The sequence below is a fragment of the Hylobates moloch genome, unplaced genomic scaffold (assembly GCF_009828535.3).
Source record: "Hylobates moloch isolate HMO894 unplaced genomic scaffold, HMol_V3 SCAFFOLD_7, whole genome shotgun sequence".
NCBI classification, from domain to species: domain Eukaryota; kingdom Metazoa; phylum Chordata; class Mammalia; order Primates; family Hylobatidae; genus Hylobates; species Hylobates moloch.
The window spans coordinates 47337188-47355955 of record NW_026652282.1 but is presented as its reverse complement, the minus strand read 5'-3'; the positions used below and the strand labels follow the sequence as shown (position 1 = coordinate 47355955).

The window sequence follows — 18768 nt, the reverse complement described above, 5'->3', positions numbered from 1 at the left end:
GATGCCACTTGAGAAAATGGTTCTGTGCGCTAATAAGCCTCCTTTACCTAAGATGTCTTCGAGCCATTAATAATGTCAATTAGCTATGTGACTGCCCTAGTGGAAGAGAAATTCTATCTATAACATTTCCCAAATTACAGGACTCTTGTCTCCCTTTATAGAGCAAGACATTTTAACACACTTTGGGGAACTCCAGTCTCAATATTGTCTGGCTTGTAATGGACACTCAGTAAACATTCCCCCCTCCCACCGTTGAAACCAGTTTTAGAAATATGAGAACACAACAACTTCTAAATTTTTAAAGTTGATGTCTCATGGACAGTGATGTCTTGGTTTTTAAAACTAAATGTTTCTTGCAGTAGAATTATAGACACCAAGGTAGGATTGCACTTGTTATCGGGACATTTGTGTGTGTGCATTCATATTGGCTGTGTTATTTTATTGGGTGCATCAAATGCTTACACTTGGGACTTAGAGTCTAGCGCCACTCATGCAAATAACCTGAGATGATTTAGAATTATTATGCCACCAGCATAGTTTCTAGGCATCCAGAGTCTTGTGTTGGCAGCAGAAGTACCCCAAGCTAAGCTGTTTCCGTGGGGGGTCCTTGGCTGTAGTTCCAGGCTCCCTAGCTTCCTTGGTTCCTCTTAGTTTTCTGCACGTGGAGCTCTAGCCTTCTGTCAGTTCTGTGAGCTATCAGATACTCTCCAGTAAGTTACTTGGCTGCATTAATTATCCAGTCTTTCTGTAGTTAGAGACACTTGACTAGTATAGTACACTAGGTCAAAACAGCATTAGAGCAAGTTGCTTATTTGTTTGAAGATTCATCAGTGACTCATCTGCATTAAAAAAGTAAAATGGTTGTGATTTGCTTATTTCAGTGCATAAGTTACTCTGTGCTCTTGTTTTGGAGGATTGTTTTTTTAAAATAGACTTTATTTTTAGAGTAGTTTTACATTCCCAGCAAAATCGAGCAGAAGGTACAGAAATTTCCCGTATACTGCCTGCCTCCACACATGCATAGCCTCCCTTGTTATCAGCATCTCCCACTAGAGTGGTGCACTTGTTACAATTGATTAATCTACATTGATACATCATTATCACTCAAAGGCCATAGTTAACATTAGGGTTTACCCTTGGTGTATACTTTTGGGGTTTAGACACATAATAACATGTGTCCACCATTATAGTATCATACAGAGTAGTTTCACTGGCCAAAAAATCCTCTGTGCTCCACCTCTTCATCCCTCCCCACTAACCCTCCTCAACCACTGATCTTTTTACTGTCTCTATAGTTTTTTCTTTTCCAGAATGTCATGTGGTTGGAATCATACAGAATGTCATGTGGTTGGAATCAGCCTTTTCGGACTGATTTCTTTCACTTAACTAATATTCATTTAGGTTTCCTCCATGTTTGTTCATGGCTTGATAGCTCGTTTCTTTTTAATACTGAATGATACTCCATTGTCTGGATGTACCACAGTTTATCCATTCACCTACCAAAGGACATTGTGGTTTCTTCCAAGTTTTTTTTTTTTTTTTTTTTTTTTTTTTGAGACGGAGTCTCGCTCTGTCGCCCCAGGCTGGAGTGCAGTGGCACGATCTCGGCTCACTGCAAGCTCCGCCTCCCGGGTTCACGCCATTCTCCTGCCTCAGCCTCTCCAAGTAGCTGGGACTACAGGCGCCCGCCACCAAGCCTGGCTAATTTTTTCTATTTTTAGTAGAGACGGGGTTTCACCGTGGTCTCAATCTCCTGACCTCGTGCTCTGCCCGCCTCGGCCTCCCAAAGTGCTGGGATTACAAGCGTGAGCCACCGCGCCCGGCCTCTTCCAAGTTTTGACAATAGTGAATGAAGGTACTATAAACATCTGTGTGCAGGTTTTTGTGTGGACATAAGTTTTCAACTCCTTTGGGTAAATACCAGGGAGTATTGATTGCTGGGTCATGTGGTAAGAGTAGTTTTGTAAGAAACCGCTGAACTGACTTCCAAAGTGGCTGTACGATTTTGCATTCCCACCAGCAATGAATGAATGTTCCACTTGCTCCACATCCTCACGAGCATTTGGTGTTGTCAGTGTTCTGGGATTTGGCCGTAGTGATATCTCATCATGGTTTTAATTTGCATTTCCATGGTGCCCTATGATGTGGAGTATCTTTTCATATGTTTATTTGCCATCTGTCTGTCTTTGGTGAGGTGTATGTTAAGGTCTTTGGCCCATTTTTAAATCAGCTTGTTTTCTTACTGTTGAGTTTTGCAAATATTTCCTCTCAGTCTGGTTTGTCCACTTATTCTTTTGACAGTGTCTTTTACAGAGCAGAATATTTTACATTTAGGTCTGTGATCCATTTTGACTTAATTTTTGTGAAACATATAATTTCGGTTTAGTTTTTTTTTTTTTTTTTTTGCATGTATATATCTAGTTGTTCCAGCATCATTTGTTGAAAAGACTATCTTTTGTCCATTATATTGACTTTGCTTCTTTGTCAAAGATCATCAGTTGACTATATTTATGTGGGTCTACTTCTGGGCTCCCTAATTCTGTTCCATTGATTTGTTCATTCTTTTACCAGTACAATACTCTTGCTTACTGTAGTCTTATGATAAGACTTGATTTTGGGTAATGTAGGTCTTCTGACTTTGTTCTTCTCCTTTGATATAGTGTTGGCTGTCGTGGATCTTTTGCCTCTTCATATAAATTTTAGAATCAGTTTGTCAATATTCATATAATAACTTGTTGAAATTTTAATTGGAGTTGCATTGAATCTGTAGAGTTGGAAATGACTTAACATTTTGGCAGTATTGAGTCTTCCTATCCATGGACTTGGAATATCTCTCCATTTAATTGTTCTTTGATTTCTTTCATCAGAATTTTATAATTTTCCTTGTATAGACCTTATACATATTTTGTTAGATTTATATCTAAGCTTTTCAGTTTTGGGATGTTAATATAAATAATATGTTTTTGATTTCAAATTCTACCTGTTCGTTGCTGGTATATAGGAAAGCAATTGACTTTTTTTTTTTTTTTGAGATGGAGTCTCGCTTTGTCGCGCCAGGCTGGAGTGCAGTGGCGTTATCTCGGCTCACTGCAAGCTCAGCCTCCCAGGCTCATGCCATTCTCCTGCCTCAGTCTCCCGAGTAGCTGGGACTACAGGCGCCTGCCACCACGCCTGGCTAATTTTTTTGTGTTTTAAGTAAAGACGGGGTTTCACCGTGTTAGCCAGGATGGTCTCGATCTCCTGACCTTGTGATCCGCCCACCTCAGCCTCCCAAAGTGCTGGGATTGCAGGCATGAGCCACCGCGCCCGACCAGCAATTGACTTTTGTATATTAACCTTATATCCTGCAAACTTGGTGTAATTGCTTGTTAGCTCCAGGGTTTTTTTCCCTATTCTTTCAGATTTTCTGCATGTATGATCATGTCATCTCTGACAAAAAGACAGTTCTGTATCTTCCTTCCCAATCTTTATAATTTTTATTTCCTTTACTGCTTTAGCTAGGACTTTCAATACAGTGTTGGAAAGCAGTGGTAAGAGAGGACATCTTTTACTTTTTTTTTTTTTTTTTTTTGAGACAGGGTCTCACTCTGTCGCCCAGGCTGGGATGCGGTGGCACGATCTCAGCTCACTGCGATCTCTGCCTCCTGGATTCAAGCAATTCTCCTGCCTCAGACTCCTAAGTAACTGGGATTGAGGGATTTTGCCATGTTGGCCAGTCTGGTCTCGAACTCCTTACCTCAAATGATCTGCCCACCTAGGCCTCCCAAAGTGTTGGGATTACGGGCATGAGCCACTGCGCCTGGCCTTTTTTGTTTGTGATTATTTAAGGGGGAATGCTCCTAGTTCCTGACCATGAAGATATTAGTTGTAGCTTTTTTTGTAGATATTTTAATCAATTTGAAGAAGTTCTCTATTCCTAGTTTACTGAGATTGTTTGACTTTTTACTGTTGAACTTTGAGAGTTCTTTATGTATTTTAGATACTATATATGATTTGCAAATATTTTCTCCTAGTAAATTTTATTCTATATTTAAGTGATCCATTTTGAGTTAATTTTTTATATAAGGTGTGAGGCTTAGGTCGAAGTTCATCTTTTTTGCCTATGCATGTCTGCTTTCTCTGGCACCATTTGTTGATAAAACTATCTTTCCTTGACTGAATTGTTTTTTCTTTTAACCTTTGTCAAAAATCAGTTGGGCATATTTGTATGAGTCTATTTCTGGGTTCTCTATTCTGCTCTATTGATATTTGTATATGTATCAGTACTACTTGATGTCTGTAGCTATTTATATAATAAGTCTTAAAAGTGGGTAGGGGCTGGGCGCAGTGGCTCACGCTTGTAATCCCAGCACTTTGGGAGGCCGAGGCGGGCGGATCACGAGGTCAGGAGATTGAGACCACGGTGAAACCCCGTCTCTACTAAAAATACAAAAAAAAAATTAGCCGGGCGTGGTGGCGGGCGCCTGTAGTCCCAGCTACTCGGAGAGGCTGAGGCAGGAGAATGGCGTGAACCCGGGAGGCGGAGCTTGCAGTGAGCCGAGATTGCGCCACTGCACTCCAACCTGGGCGACAGAGCGAGACTCCGTCTCAAAAAATTAAAAAAAAAAAAACAATAAAATAAAATAAAAGTGGGTAGGGTGACTCAATTCCTCCCTCTTTTATTTTTTTCCAAAATTGTTTCAGCCATTGTTGTTCTTATACAACATATACACTTTAGAATATACACTATAGAGTAATCTCAGCTTATTTACAAAAAAAAATCTTGCTGGGATTTGAATAGGAATTATATTAAACCTATATAACAATTTTAGGAGATTTGACACCTTTACTAGAGTCTTAGATCTCTCCATGTATTTAGATCTTTGATTTTTTTTTTTTGAGACTGGAGTCGCTCTGTCGCCCAGGCTGGAGTGCAGTGGCGCTATCTCGGCTCACTGCAAGCTCTGCCTCCCGGGTTCACGCCATTCTCCTGCCTCAGCCTCCTGAGTAGCTGGGACTACAGGCGCTCGCCACCAAGCCCGGCTAATTTTTTTTATTTTTTTATTTTTATTTTGAGACAGAGTCTTGCTCTGTCGCCAGGCTGGAGTGCAACGGTGCAATCTCGGCTCACTGCAACCTCCTCCTCCCAGTTTCAAGCAATTCTTCTGCCTCAGCCTCCCAAGTAGCTGGGATTACAGGTGTGTCCTACCACCCCCGGCTACTTTTTTTGTATTTTTAGTAGAGACGGGGTTTTACCGTGTTAGTCAGAATGGTCTCCATCTCCTGACCTCATGATCCGCCCGCCTCAGCCTCCCGAAGTGCTGGGATTACAGGTGTGAGCCACCGCGCCTGCCTGGCCTTTGCTTTTTTAAGATGGAGTCTCACTTTGTTGCCCAGGCTGGAGTGCAGTGAGCCACTGCGCCCATCCTCTGGGAGGCTTTTAAAATAGATTTCTTGGGTTTTCTATGTGGATGATCCTTTGACATCTGCAAATAGGGACCGTTTTTATTTTTTCTTTTCTGATCTGTGTGCCTGTTATTTCTTTTTCTTACTGTTTGTATTGGCTAGAACTTTCAGCAGTATGTTAAATAAAAATCATAATAACAGACATCTTTGCCTTGTTCCTAATCTTAGAGGGAAAGCATCAGTTATTTGAGTTGTATGGTATTGAGGCTGGCTGCTACGTCTTGCAGCAGGGGCAGTTTAATAACCTCCCTGCAAATGACTGAAGCGACAATAGTGTGACAGCCACTTGCGTAAGACGTTTGTGAGAAAAGGGGAGGAAAAAAGTAAGCCTTAAGAGTAAGCGTACAAATAGCTCAGCTTATAGTTTCCACCACATGGACAGGATTGTTGCCAGAATCATGTTGGCTTCATTTGAGATATTTTGAAGTTGTTGGCACTAGGCATTTTGTTCATTTTGTATTGATGCTGAGATAATTTTTTAAAAACTAATCTGGAATTACATATCCTAAATATCAACCATAGAAAACATTTTTTCTTCTTAAGGAATGGTCTCTGCAGAAATGTTTTAGAACGTATTCTGAATTTTTCACAAACTCTTCCTTGAATGCCTGCTGATTGAATGGATGCAGGTCATACAAGCAAATACACGCTATTTCTGTAGTACTGAGTATATTGGACTAAATCTAGGCGAAAAGCTGCCTAAAATTTATACTGTAATTGGTCGGCTTTATATTATGGCAGCCTTCTTGGGGGAGGGACATTGATTTCTAGTGACTGCTACTGAGTTAAATACATTGTTAATAGCAGAATCCTTTGTGTGTAAAAAGCCTGCAACCCACTTCTACCTCTGTGCATGTGTCTTAGTTGCTAACAGGAGAAACTTATTTCTTGTGCTTTGGAGGACTTGTCTGCCATCAAAGATCTAGGGATTATACAGTGGATCTGATCAGGCTGTTGTCTGCTTTTGAGCCTTCCAAATTACATGGCTTAATAAAATGATAGTTTTCTGTCCTCAGAATATTTCTGTTGTGATCCTTATACTTCATTTTCTAGTTGAAAAAAGTGTTGTTTTGCCTTTGCTCTTATGATACAACTAATACATTTTTATTGGTAGGAACAGTAAAAGGTGCATAGGTAAAACAGTCATACATAATCCTTTTGGTTAACAATGAATTGATCTGATGCCTAGCACCTCTAAGCTGTTTTCTTTAGACATAAGTTTATACTGTATGTTCTGTGTTGTAACCTTTTTATTTCATCATGAACATCTTTGTGTATTACATAGTTGTCTGCAATATTTTTAACAGTTGTGCGATATTCCATTTTAAACCAATTGTATTTTGGACATTTGATCTTTTTTTTTTTAGCCTTGTGATGGAACAGTAGGTCTTCTTCAGTCTTTTACTATTATACATGGTCATGCAGTATGGATTCTTGTGGTTAAATATTTGTGTACATCTTTACGACTTTCTTTGGATTAATTCCTAGAAATGGAAGTTATCAGGAAACTGCAGGGCTATGGTGAGTTTTTCCATCCTGAGATGTGTTGCAAACATTGTACACTGTTATTTTCAATTAAGAGTTTGAGATGCTTGTAAAAGAAAAAAAATTTTTTCATTTTGGCTTGATTTGGTTTCAGTCTTGTTCAACATAAGGATGTGGGCCAGTTTGATCTGGAGAGATTCTTTACCTCTCTCTACCCGATAGCTGTGCCTCTGAGTTGGCATAGCATCATAACTCCAGTGTTTTTACTTTAAGCATTTTGCATTGCTCTTTATTTTGTATTGTCTATGTCCAAGCTTGTAGAGCTCAAGATTGTAGCTTTAAGTTCTCACTTCTTTTGGGATTTTCTTTTCAGATCGTAAAGCTGAAAATTGAAATCATGAAAGTAGACAGGACTAAACTGAAGAAGACACCTACTGAGGCTGTAAGTATCCAGAAGTTTACTTTGCTTATTTTTTCTTCATTAAAAAATTTAAAAAAAATTGTGAACAGTTCATGCTCTTCAAATCTCGTCACCCATATGTACAAAAGGCAGTAAAACAACAACTTATCTAGAAACAGTAAGATTTTCTTGTGAACTTCCTTGGATCAACAAAATGGATAGCCAAGAGACCAGTGGAAAGTGAACACTGATCAGTTAGTTCTTCGTAGCTGTGTGTGCCTGAAGTCAGCTCTCAGGCTGCTGTGCAATTCCTTCCTATGCAGAAAGGAAGTGTGGTATAATGGAAAGAGCAGATGTGGATTCAGATTTTTAATGTACTTCTGGGATCTTGCAATTTTGTTTTTTTAAAAATGAAAGTGGTAACATCTTTCTTACTAGCTTTTTTGTTAAGGCCAGTGTTTTAGCTGTCTTTATTACTGATTCTTAATGACACAATTCAGCTTAACTTGTGTATTGGGTGGTCATATCAATTAACCCTTTGTTGACAGTAGAAATCCCAGCTTTAATCTAGTAATATTCCACCAGCTAGCTTGAACTGCTTTCTAAGGTTAAGGAAGTGGTATTGCATTGTGATAGTCCTGTTGACCCCTTGTGCTTAGTTCAAAGAGCACAAGCTTTGGAATTAGACCTGGGTTTGAATCTTACTAGACTTTTGTGGCTGAGAGGTTATTAACTCGCCTGGTTTCCACAGCTACAAAATGGGGCTGAAAATTTTTTCCTTCTTGATGTGAGGCAATTGCTTAGCATAGTATCTGGCACATAAGTTAGTTCATGTCGTAAATACAAGCCACTTGGTTTTCAAAAAATGTAAAAGTACCTGGCAAGTATCACCAAAAGATAACAATAACATTTTCCTGCATTTCTTCCAGTTTTTTTTTTTTTTTTTTGAGACGGTTTTGCTCTGTCACACAGGCTGGAGTGCAGTGGCACGATCACAGCTCACTGCAGCTTTGACCTCGCAGCTCAAGCGATGCTCCCACCTCAGCTTCCTGAGTAGCTGGGACCATAGGTGCATGCCACCATGCCTGGCTAATTTTTTATTTTTTGTAGAGACAGGATCTTGCCTTGTTGCCCAGGCTTCTTCCAGTCTTTTAAAAAATTATTACATGTGCACACACAATTATCCTGCCCTTTTCATTTAGCATTGTACTAATGAGTATGAGCAGCACTTTCTTCACATACCCTTGTCGGTATTACAGATTGTCTTTTAAATTTTTAATTTCATAGGTGGGGAAGAAAGTGTTTCACTGTTCTGTATCAGTTATCTTCTTGTGCCGTTCATTTTGTATCTGACATGGGAATATCAGTGTTTCTCTTACTGAATGCCATATATATTGAACGTACTCATTTTCATATCTGTTGGAAATATCTTCATTTGCTTTTGATTTTGTTTTTGATGTGTTTTGGCATCTAGAAGTTTTGACAACTGTGTACTTGAATGTCTTTTACTGAAGGACGAAAAGAAAACTTGCTCAAGAAACTATAATTTAAAAATTTAAAGTGGAACCAGTGTAAGAATCTACTGCTACGAGAATAGAAGACCTAGAAAAATGATCCTAGTGTATATAAGAACTAGATATGTGATAATAGAGGGATTATAAATTGGAAAGAAGGGACAGTATTAGGAAACCATGCTAGAATGATTATCTTGTAGAGCATGTGGGACTATTATATTGCGATAAATTTTAGATAAACCAAAAGTCAAATGTTTTTAAAAGAAATAAGCTATAGGAGAAGTAGAACATGTAGGTGAATGTTTACTTTGTCTTAAGTGGGCATGGTCTTTCCAAGCATTAAAACAAAGGAAAAAAACCATAATGGAAATGTTAAATACTGTATCAAAAATTAAAAAGACATGACAATAGCCATCCTAATAGGTGTGAAGTAATAGCTCATTGTGGTTTTGATTTGCATTCCCTTGATTATTTCCTTGATAGGGAGCACCTTTTTATATACTTTAAAACTATTTGTATGTAAGTAGACATCTGGATAAATGTCTATTCAAGTCCCTTGCCCGTTTTTAAATTGTGTTATTTGGGATTTTTTTGCTATTGAGTTGCAGGAGTTCCTTATATATTTTGGAAATTAATCCCTGGAAGACATTAGGCAAAGTGAAATAAGTCAGCCGCATGAAGGACAAATAGTGCATGAATCCTCTTATATGAGGCATCTAAAATAGTCAAAGGTGTAAAAGTAGGCAGTAGATTGATAGTTACCAGGAAATGGTGGGGAGAGAGAAGGGGGAGTTGTTGCTCAGGGGGTGTAAAATTATACAAGGTAAGTTCGTTCCAGAGATCTGCTGTAGAACAACATAGTGCTTATAGTTAACAGTCAGGTATCGAGTATAGTCTGCCCTCCGTGTGTGGATTCCACATTTGCAGATTGAACCAACTGGATAGTAAATATTTGGGGGAAAAAAACAATAAAAAATAACAATACAAAAGTAAAAATAGAAATTTTAAAGCAATGCAGTGTAACAACTATTTACATTGAATTCAGTATTGTAATACTAGAGATGGTTTAAAGTATATAGGAGGATGTGTATAGGTTATATACAAATACCATGCCATTTTATACAAAGGATGAGCAGCATAGATTTTGGTATTCATGGGGGTCCTAGAACCAATCCCCAGCGGATACAGAGGGACTACTTAAAAAATTTGTTACGAGGGTAGATCTCATGTTTAGTATTCTTACCACACACAATCATGCACACACACATAGGGGCACAAGGAAACTTGGAGGTGATGGATATGTTTATTACCTGGATTGTAGTGATGGCAATGTGAGTGTATACATACATCCAAACTCACCCAGTTGTATGCACGAATTACATGCAGTTTTTTTGTATACCATTTACCCCTTAATATGCTCAGGTGGGGCGGGGGAGGGGGAAGACACATGACAAGCTGGGGAAAATATTTGTAACCCAGTGTAGTTAATATTTTCAGTAGCTAAATCAGGAGAAATGAATATCCCAATGACAAAATGGGCATAGGGCATTTAAGAAAAGAACAAACCTAGTAAACATCCAGCAAGATTCAACTTTGTGGGTAATTGGAGAAATGCAAATTAAGAAACAATTTTTAACCTAGTGGATTGTTGCTCTTGGAGTCATACTTATATACTGATTTCTGACTCTTATTTCCTAGTTACTAGGGAAGTGCAATTTTTATGTCACTGGTTATGGACATTTTTAAGACTTGGGTTGTCTATTTTCCTTGAGCAGCATACAAGATTGCCCCCATTTCCCATACTGTGGTCAATGCTAGGTACTATTTTTATGAAAGGCTTTTATTGATCACTTTGTGTTTCAGTAGCCGTGCAAAGGATTTTTTCCCCAGATTTGGTATCTATTGAAATAAATCACTGTAAACCCTGGCAGTTGGTATTCAGCTATCGAACTGGCAAATGCTTTCTTATATCTTAACGTTGTGCTTGCTGCTTTCTCCTGCAAAATGCAAGGGACCTTGATCGTCTGATAAAACAGAGACCATAGTACTGGTACATTAAATTGATGCCATTATGCTAACTGGATCTTGTGAGCAGAAAACACAAGCACACCTTAGATGCCTCAGACATATTTGTGCCAGAGAGTCAGAAACCTTGTGGAAGCTTGAGGGCCTTTTCACATTAGGAAAGTTTCTAGTGGCCCCAGGGTTTGGGAAATATTGGGATATCCCTTCTAAAGTGAGAGGGAAGTTGCTGTACCTTGTACCACACACTGTGAAGAAAGAGGAACAATGTGTGATGTGGTTGGATTTTGGAGCCAACATATTGATTGGTCACATTTAGGCATGCTATTTTGACCTATTTACTGGATAACCTCTAACACATTTAGTGGGGAACCACTAAAGTGTTAGTAAGGTTTGGATCTAGAAAAGACTCTGCAAAAGGTCCAGGCTATGATACAAGTTGCCCTATCACTTATACATTATGACCTAGTAGACCCAGGTGACTGACTTAGGTGTCAGCTAAAGATGCCATGTTGTGCTTTTGGCAAGCCCCAATGGAATTACAAGTAAGACCCCTAGACTTTTGGCTGTGCTGTCCTCTGCCACCAGCTATTCTACATTCACAAAAGCAGCTTCCAGCTTGCTACTGGGCCTTGGTAAAGACTGAGTGCCTGGTTATGGGACATACCAAATTATTACAGGATCCAAATGTTCATCATGAACTGGGTGTTATCTAACCTACACATCATAAAATTGGATTTGTATAGCTGCATTCCATTAGAAATAGAAGTAGCACGTTTGATGCTGGACCCAAGTAGGTCCAGCAGGCACAAGTGAACTGCATAAGCATGTGGTTCAAATTTCCATGTTATCTATTTCTGCTGCTTCACTGCCTCTCCCTCAACTTACATCTTAGAGGAGAGGAGGAAAAAGTGCAGGCCTGGTTTATGGCAGGATTTTGTGCCAAGGATTTTACATACATTTAATTACCATGAATATTTGAGTTAGATCTTAATAATGCTTAGAGGGAGAAAAGGTTTGGTCTTAGCTTAAAGAAACCCCTGTTAGGTTCCGTGTTGTTTCAGATGCCGAAAATACGTTTCTCCCAGTTTGAATCTCACAACAGCATTGCTGGATATATAGGTACATGTTAGTTTATTTTGCAGAAGAGGATGCTGAGATTCAAAGAGGTAGCTTACCAACTATCTGATTCCAAGGCTCATACTCTTTTTAATAGTATGCTGTCTCTGAATATTTAAGCTCCTGTTATGGGAGATAAGTATTTTATGTATGTGGCGGACGTTTTGAGTTTCATATTTGTGAGGTAGCTATTAGGTCTGTTTTTCTGATAAGAGAGCTGTGGCTTAGAGGTTAGACTTGCTCATGATCAAACAGCTTAGTAAACATGAAGTTAAAAAGTGAATCCAGACTTGTTTGGTTCCAGACCTCTGGTCCATTCCCAGGATGCTGTACTGCCTTTATGGAGTTAAAGAACAAGTGTAATAATCACTTCTCCCAGCTGCCATTCATTAACGGAAGATGTCTCTCTCCCAGCCCCTATCCCTTTCCCTCCTTCCACTTTCAGAAACTTGACTGTAAATGCTCAATCCACTCCTTGTTACCTGACAAATGGGCCCATTCATCAGTAGAAGAGAGCAGAAATGTATGGAAATAGGAATCCCAAGAAAGAATGGAGTCCTAGTTTTACGAAGTTCGGAAGCTCTTTACCGTCTTACAAGTGAAGGGTTTTATGTTACAGAAAAATATAGCTAATGCTAATCTTCGCCTTTAATTGTGAATTCACTAAGACTTTTCAGTCTCTGATTCAATATAACTTACCAGGCATTCTGGTTAACTTTCAGACCATGGTATAGATTCCTTAATTGTTTTTTTTTTTTTTAGATGTTTAACTTACTATTATTATTGTTTTTGTTGTCAGTACCTTTCCAAATAGTTTGTCTGCATCTACCTTTATCCAAGGTGGGTTTTTTTTGTTTTGTTTTGGTTTTTTTTTTGAAGCCCAGGTGGATTGTTAGGGAATAAAAGCGTTTTCTCATGAGGCGTCCATTTTAATCCCAAGAGATTGTCTGGCACATCTCGTTTTCTTAAGTAGTAAATCCTAGCAAAAGGAAAATTACTGTGTGAGCTTAAGGGTTCCTTTTCTGATTCTCCTTATTTGGAACTCCCTCATTCCAAAACATGTTTTGTGAATACTTTTTTTTTCTCAGCCTGCAGACTGCAGAGCCTTAATAGACAAACTCAAAGTTTGTAATGATGAGCAACTTCTTTTGGAACTGCAGCAGATCAAAACATGGAACATTGGAAAGGTATGTGAAGTCAAGCTCCCAAAAGACAGGACTCACTATACTAATACATCATTTTGTATGCTCTGATATGGAATAAGAAACCACAATGGGATAGCCTCATTCAGCAATTAATAAGCATCTAGCATGTGCCACGTGCCTAACACAGCTTTAAACCAGTGGCAAGGAAAATTTTGCTGGCCGAGGATGAGGAATTGATTTCACAGGTGATGCTTAAGAATCTCAATCACAGAATTCCTGTAGTTTGACAATATAAGTTTGAGATAATTTCTGGATTTTTAGTTTAGAAGAATTTTTATTAGATAATTCGAAAAATGAATTTTTCTGATAAAATGGATTCTGGAAAGGATAGTTCTCTTGTCTTCGTAGATCTTAGAATGTAACCGGAGTTCTCCATCTGAAGACCTAGCTCTAGGGGTTTTATGGTGTCTATTGGTGTTAGCACATATATCTAGATGAGTATGACAATGAACTACAGCACTTTTAGCTCAGAGTATGATCTTTCTCATATGGGCAAGGGTGGGACGTGAACTTTGTCTAGGTGTCATGCTCAGCAATCTCTTGTAACAAAGCTCAGTTAGAAAGCACCCATGCGGCGCTTCTACCTTATTCTTACATCCTCTTTTTCCTCCCCTCTCCAGTGCGAGTTATATCACTGGGTGGACCTGTTGGACCGCTTCGATGGAATACTGGCAGATGCTGGACAAACAGTGGAGAATATGTCATGGATGCTCGTATGTGATAGGCCAGAAAGAGAGCAACTGAAAATGCTTCTCTTGGCTGTGTTGAACTTCACAGCCTTGCTCATTGAGTACAGCTTTTCCCGGCATCTGTACAGTTCCATAGAGGTAGGGGAGGTTAAAGCCTGTGTACTGTGTTCTTAACTAGAATTGTGTACATCCAGAAATAAGGAAATTGCTATTTCTATTGCTTCTTTCCTTTTCATTATGGAGCTCTGGGTTTTTCATTGTCAAAGATAATAGAATGTTTCTTGGATATAGATATCCTTCATAGGGTTGATGGGAAGATTCTGTACTATCACCTTTGCTTTGCCTTTTCAAGATTCAAGAAATGAATAAGAAATGTTATATATGTATTAAAGTATTTAAGGAAATTTGCATGAATTGATTTTTGCTCTAGGTTGTTAGAGCAGCCCCACATTACTTTTAAATTCCTAGAAATAGTTTGATTTTCTCATCACATTAATGTACTTACTACTCCTCTAAGTTTTAGTGTGCTGCTTTAAAGTCTCTCTGTACTCTGCCACACCCATCCCAAAATTATATTCATAGCATCCTTTGTGTCCTTGAAGAGTAAGGTGGGTGCAGCAATCAGTGAGCTTTTCAATTGGTTAAAAATCACTGTAAGAAGAAATTATTTTCTTTTTATAGAAGCCCAACTTTAGACTTTCTATCATCATTAGTTAGGTGCCCTGTTAATTTTAGGTGTGTTTTCCTACGTCTTCAGTAGAGAAACAGAATCAGAACAAACAACTTAAAAGAAAATGGCTTAGGAAAAGAAGTGGGATAACTGAACTATAAAGGCCTAACATACAGAGCTTTAAGTGGGAGGTAAATAGGCAGTCTGTTGAAGATGAAATAGATATGCTGCCCATGGAAGTCCATGGCCTTCGGTATAATTGGCAACTGGAAATGCCTTGGTTCATTTCTAGCTATATTACATATTGATTTTAATTCTGACCAAGTGCTTCAATGTATTGGTGAATTTTAATTGTATTTAAAAGCCAAAGTAAGGCCAGGTGCGGTGGCTCATGTCTGTAATCCTGACACTTTGGGAGGCTGAGGCAGGAGGATCACTTGAGCCCAGGGGTTCAAGACCAGCCTGGGCAACATAGTGAGACCCCCATCGCTACAAAAAATAACAAAAATTAGCGGGGCATGGTGGTGCATACCTGTAGTCCTAGCTACTAGGGAGACTTCGGTGAGAGGATTGCTTGAACCCAGGAGGTCAAGGCTGCAGGGAGCTATAATCATGCCTTTGCACTCCAGCCTGGGCAACAGAGAGACCCTGTCTCCAAACAACAAAAAAATCCAGAGTAGTCACTCAGGTTCCTTATGATCATATACTGTACTGTAACAGTTATATGTTATATAATTGCCATGAGCTGTTGTCGATATCTTTAGCTTCTATATGAAGGACCCTGTTTTAATTAATTTCAATTTTATGTTTGTCATAAAGGATACAGAAGAGAACATAAAGTATCTTTATTTCACAATACTTTTAGTCCAGTTAGAGATTTAATGTTCTTCTTGAGTTCCACATGTGTATTATATCACATTTGTCTCTTTTACTTCCTGTGGGAAAACCTGCGCAATTTTGAACCACTATTTACATTTTTTACTTTTATTGCACTTTGTAGCTAACTGCCAGATTTTAAGCTCCTTGGGGATAAGGTTGCATGTTGTAGATTATCAAGTACATATATATATATTTTTATCTTTTTTTTTTGAGACAGAGTCTCCCTCTGTTGCCCAGGCTGGCGTGCAGTGGCGTGATCTCGGCTCACTGCAAGCTCCGCCTCCTGGGTTCACGCCGTTCTCCTCCCTCAGCCTCCCGAGTACAAATACTTATATATTTTTTGTACTGTTGTGACTAAACTTCTTGATAGCTTTGTAAATGTTGACAAGTACATTTTGTTTTGTTTTCAAGGCCAGTTGTGCCTGATACCTTGAGCTTTGCCCTTTTTTGTCCCTTTAGCATTTGACAACTTTATTGGCTTCCTCTGATATGCAAGTGGTGCTGGCAGTCCTTAATCTCCTATATGTATTTAGCAAAAGATCAAACTACATCACTCGTCTGGGATCTGACAAAAGGACCCCGCTGCTAACTCGGCTACAACATTTGGCAGAGGTGAGTCTTGGGTGAAGAGTTGGAGGGGTGCAAAAATTGGAGCATATGGTCCCTTTCAACAGGTGTTTCTCAGAGTGTTAAAATATATTAGAATCCCTAAGTTAACTTCACTGGCCTAATTGAGTTAGAACTATTGGTGCCCTCTTTTAAAACCTAAGTATTCTCAGTTATTAAGTAATTTTGAAGGAATTCTTTAATCTCTGCTCACCAAACAAAATCTCTCTGTTCAAAAGTGGCAATTTCACTTCTGAAAGGAAAGTTCAAAATTAGATTCAACTCTGTGTGAGAAGGAAGTATAATGCAATAATAAGATCTAGATTTGAGTCCTGGCCCTGCTTACTAGCTCTGGTACTGGTTTCCTCTTCTGGGAATTTAACATAACTACTTCAGGGTTGATTTAGGACAAAATGAATTGTGGGGTACTCAGTGCTGTGATCACTAAGTCGTAGTGATTGTAATTGAGGCCAAAAGCTCTCATAAAAGTTCAGCTCTACCAAACTATTGTCCAGTGTTCCCGGAGGCAACTTCTTAATACATACTTAGGTTTGAGAGGTAACCCACTGTTGGAAAGCTTTCTTAGAAGAAAAGTGTTATGGCTGGCTTTTTAAAAGCATATTTAATGGTTACCTCAAAGTAATTCAAGTTTTCAGGCTAATTTAGGTGCCATGATGACTTATAAATTAGTTTTGTATAATTATAAATACATGTATTCTGAAAATTCTAGGAAAATGTAGACAAAATGTCAATCACCTATAATTCATCCCTATGAGACCTCCCTTAAAGTTGGAGTATTTTTTTCTTGCATTTGGAAACGTGTATACATGCATGCAATCTGTTTTCTTAAGATACTGTAAACATTTCCTCTTATTATTAAAAACCACAAGGAGGTTTAACATTGGATTCCCAAGTCCACAGTTAAAAGGAAAAAGGAACTATTACTCAATAGATGCTTCCAAAGCACTTGATAAAATTTTTCACATTAACAAAAGCTTCATATAAACTTTAAGAAAACTAGAGTTACTACCAGAAGTCATAATGGGGGAGCTGAGGCATTTCCATTGAATTCAAAAGTCACACAAAAATGTCAGACATTAACTTCTGTCATTTACGTTTGTAGTACAGATGCTAACCAACAGAAAAGAAGCGAAGAATACATATTAAAAGAGAAAATTTGGGCTGGGCATGATGGCTCATGCCTGTTATTACTGGCACTTGGGGAGGCTGAGGCAGGCAAATCGCTTGAGCCCAGGAGTTTGAGACTAGCCTGGGCAACATGGCAAAATCCCGTCTCTGCAAAAAGTACGAAAATCCGCCAGGTGTGGTGGCACACCCCTGTGGTCCCAGTTACTTGGGAGGCTCAGGTAAGAGGATCACTTGAGCCTGGGAGGTGAAGGCTGCAATGAGCCAAGACCATGCTACTGCATTCTAGCCTGGGTGACAGAGTGAGACCGAGACTCTGTCTCTAAAAAAGGAAAGAGAATATTTGTTAATATTTGTATGTAGGTGATGAGTCTCTTTGTTTCTTGGGGAGATAATGTAAAATTATTATAACTAGTAAAAGCACAGTGAGGTAGCCAAGAGATAAATATACAGAAACAGATAGCTCCTCCATATATTAATAGCTACCAATTAGGAAATGATTGGTGAGACCAGGCGTGGTGGCTCATGCCTGTAATCCCAGCACTTTGGGAGGCCAAGGCTGGCCGATCACCTGAGGTCAGGAGTTCGAGACCAGCCCGGCCAACATGGTGAAACCCCATCTCTACTAAAAAAAATACAAAAATTAGCTGGACGTGGTGGTGGGCACTTGTAATCCTAGCTACTCAGGAGGGTGAGGCAGGAGAATCGCTTGAACCCGGGAGGCGGAAGCTGCAGTGAGCCTAGATCGTGCCACTGCATTCCAGGCTGTGTGACAAGAACAAGACTCTATCTCAAAAAAAAAAAAGAAAATGATTGGTGAAAAGACCCCATTCACAGTATGAGCAAATATTCTGTCTGTAAAATAAGTCATATTGGCTAAAACTGTAAATTTAAGAGAAGTTAATGTAGGAGGTTATGTTGTAATAACAATGGTGGGGAAAGAATTCTTAAAATCCCCATGGCATAAACCTAAAAGTAAAATTTTGAATATTGTATTTAAAAATATACTTCCCAACAAAAAACACATAGCTCCAGGCTACTCCTTAGGCCCTTACACTAGAATATAAATCAACACACTGCTTCCTTCATCAAGAAAAATGTCAGTTGTACTAAATAGTATAGTTACCAATGTAGTTAAATAACATTCTGGTACAACCTCATTTTGTCATGGAGCAATAAAACTTGCAAACAATTGGTGTAACAGCAAGCACCTGGTCTGCAGACAAAATTAGGCAGCACTTTGTACAACAGAAGTTAACAGACCCGTGGTAGATTAAAAATGTTTAACAATGTTTTAAAACTGAAAAGGGACTGCTAATGTAGAATATCCAAGGAACTCTTCCAGATCAACAAGGTTGAGCAAAGGATATCGATAGGCAATTTATAGAACAGGAAATTCATGTGAGTAGATGCCCATACTCAGTAATTAGAGAAATAAAAATAAAACAAGGTACAGCTTTGTAAGCGTCAGATTTGCAGAAATTAGAAAACTATATAATGGTAAGTGCTGGCAGGTATGTGAAGCTATGGGAACCCTCATGCATTGTTCATAGGAGTGTAGACTGGTTCTCCTGGGTATATATTTCAA

At 38.9% G+C, this 18768-nt stretch overlaps 1 protein-coding gene across 1 annotated transcript in view; it reads left to right on the top strand.

Moving 5' to 3' along the window:
* Positions 1-18768, top strand: part of HUWE1 (HECT, UBA and WWE domain containing E3 ubiquitin protein ligase 1) — a 150026-nt gene that overhangs the window by 21013 nt on the left and 110245 nt on the right. The window contains exons 4-7 of the mRNA XM_058441317.1: positions 7304-7372; positions 13074-13172; positions 13811-14017; positions 15888-16040. Coding sequence (XP_058297300.1) covers positions 7304-7372; positions 13074-13172; positions 13811-14017; positions 15888-16040 — 528 coding nt within the window. The remainder of the gene's footprint in view (positions 1-7303; positions 7373-13073; positions 13173-13810; positions 14018-15887; positions 16041-18768) is intronic.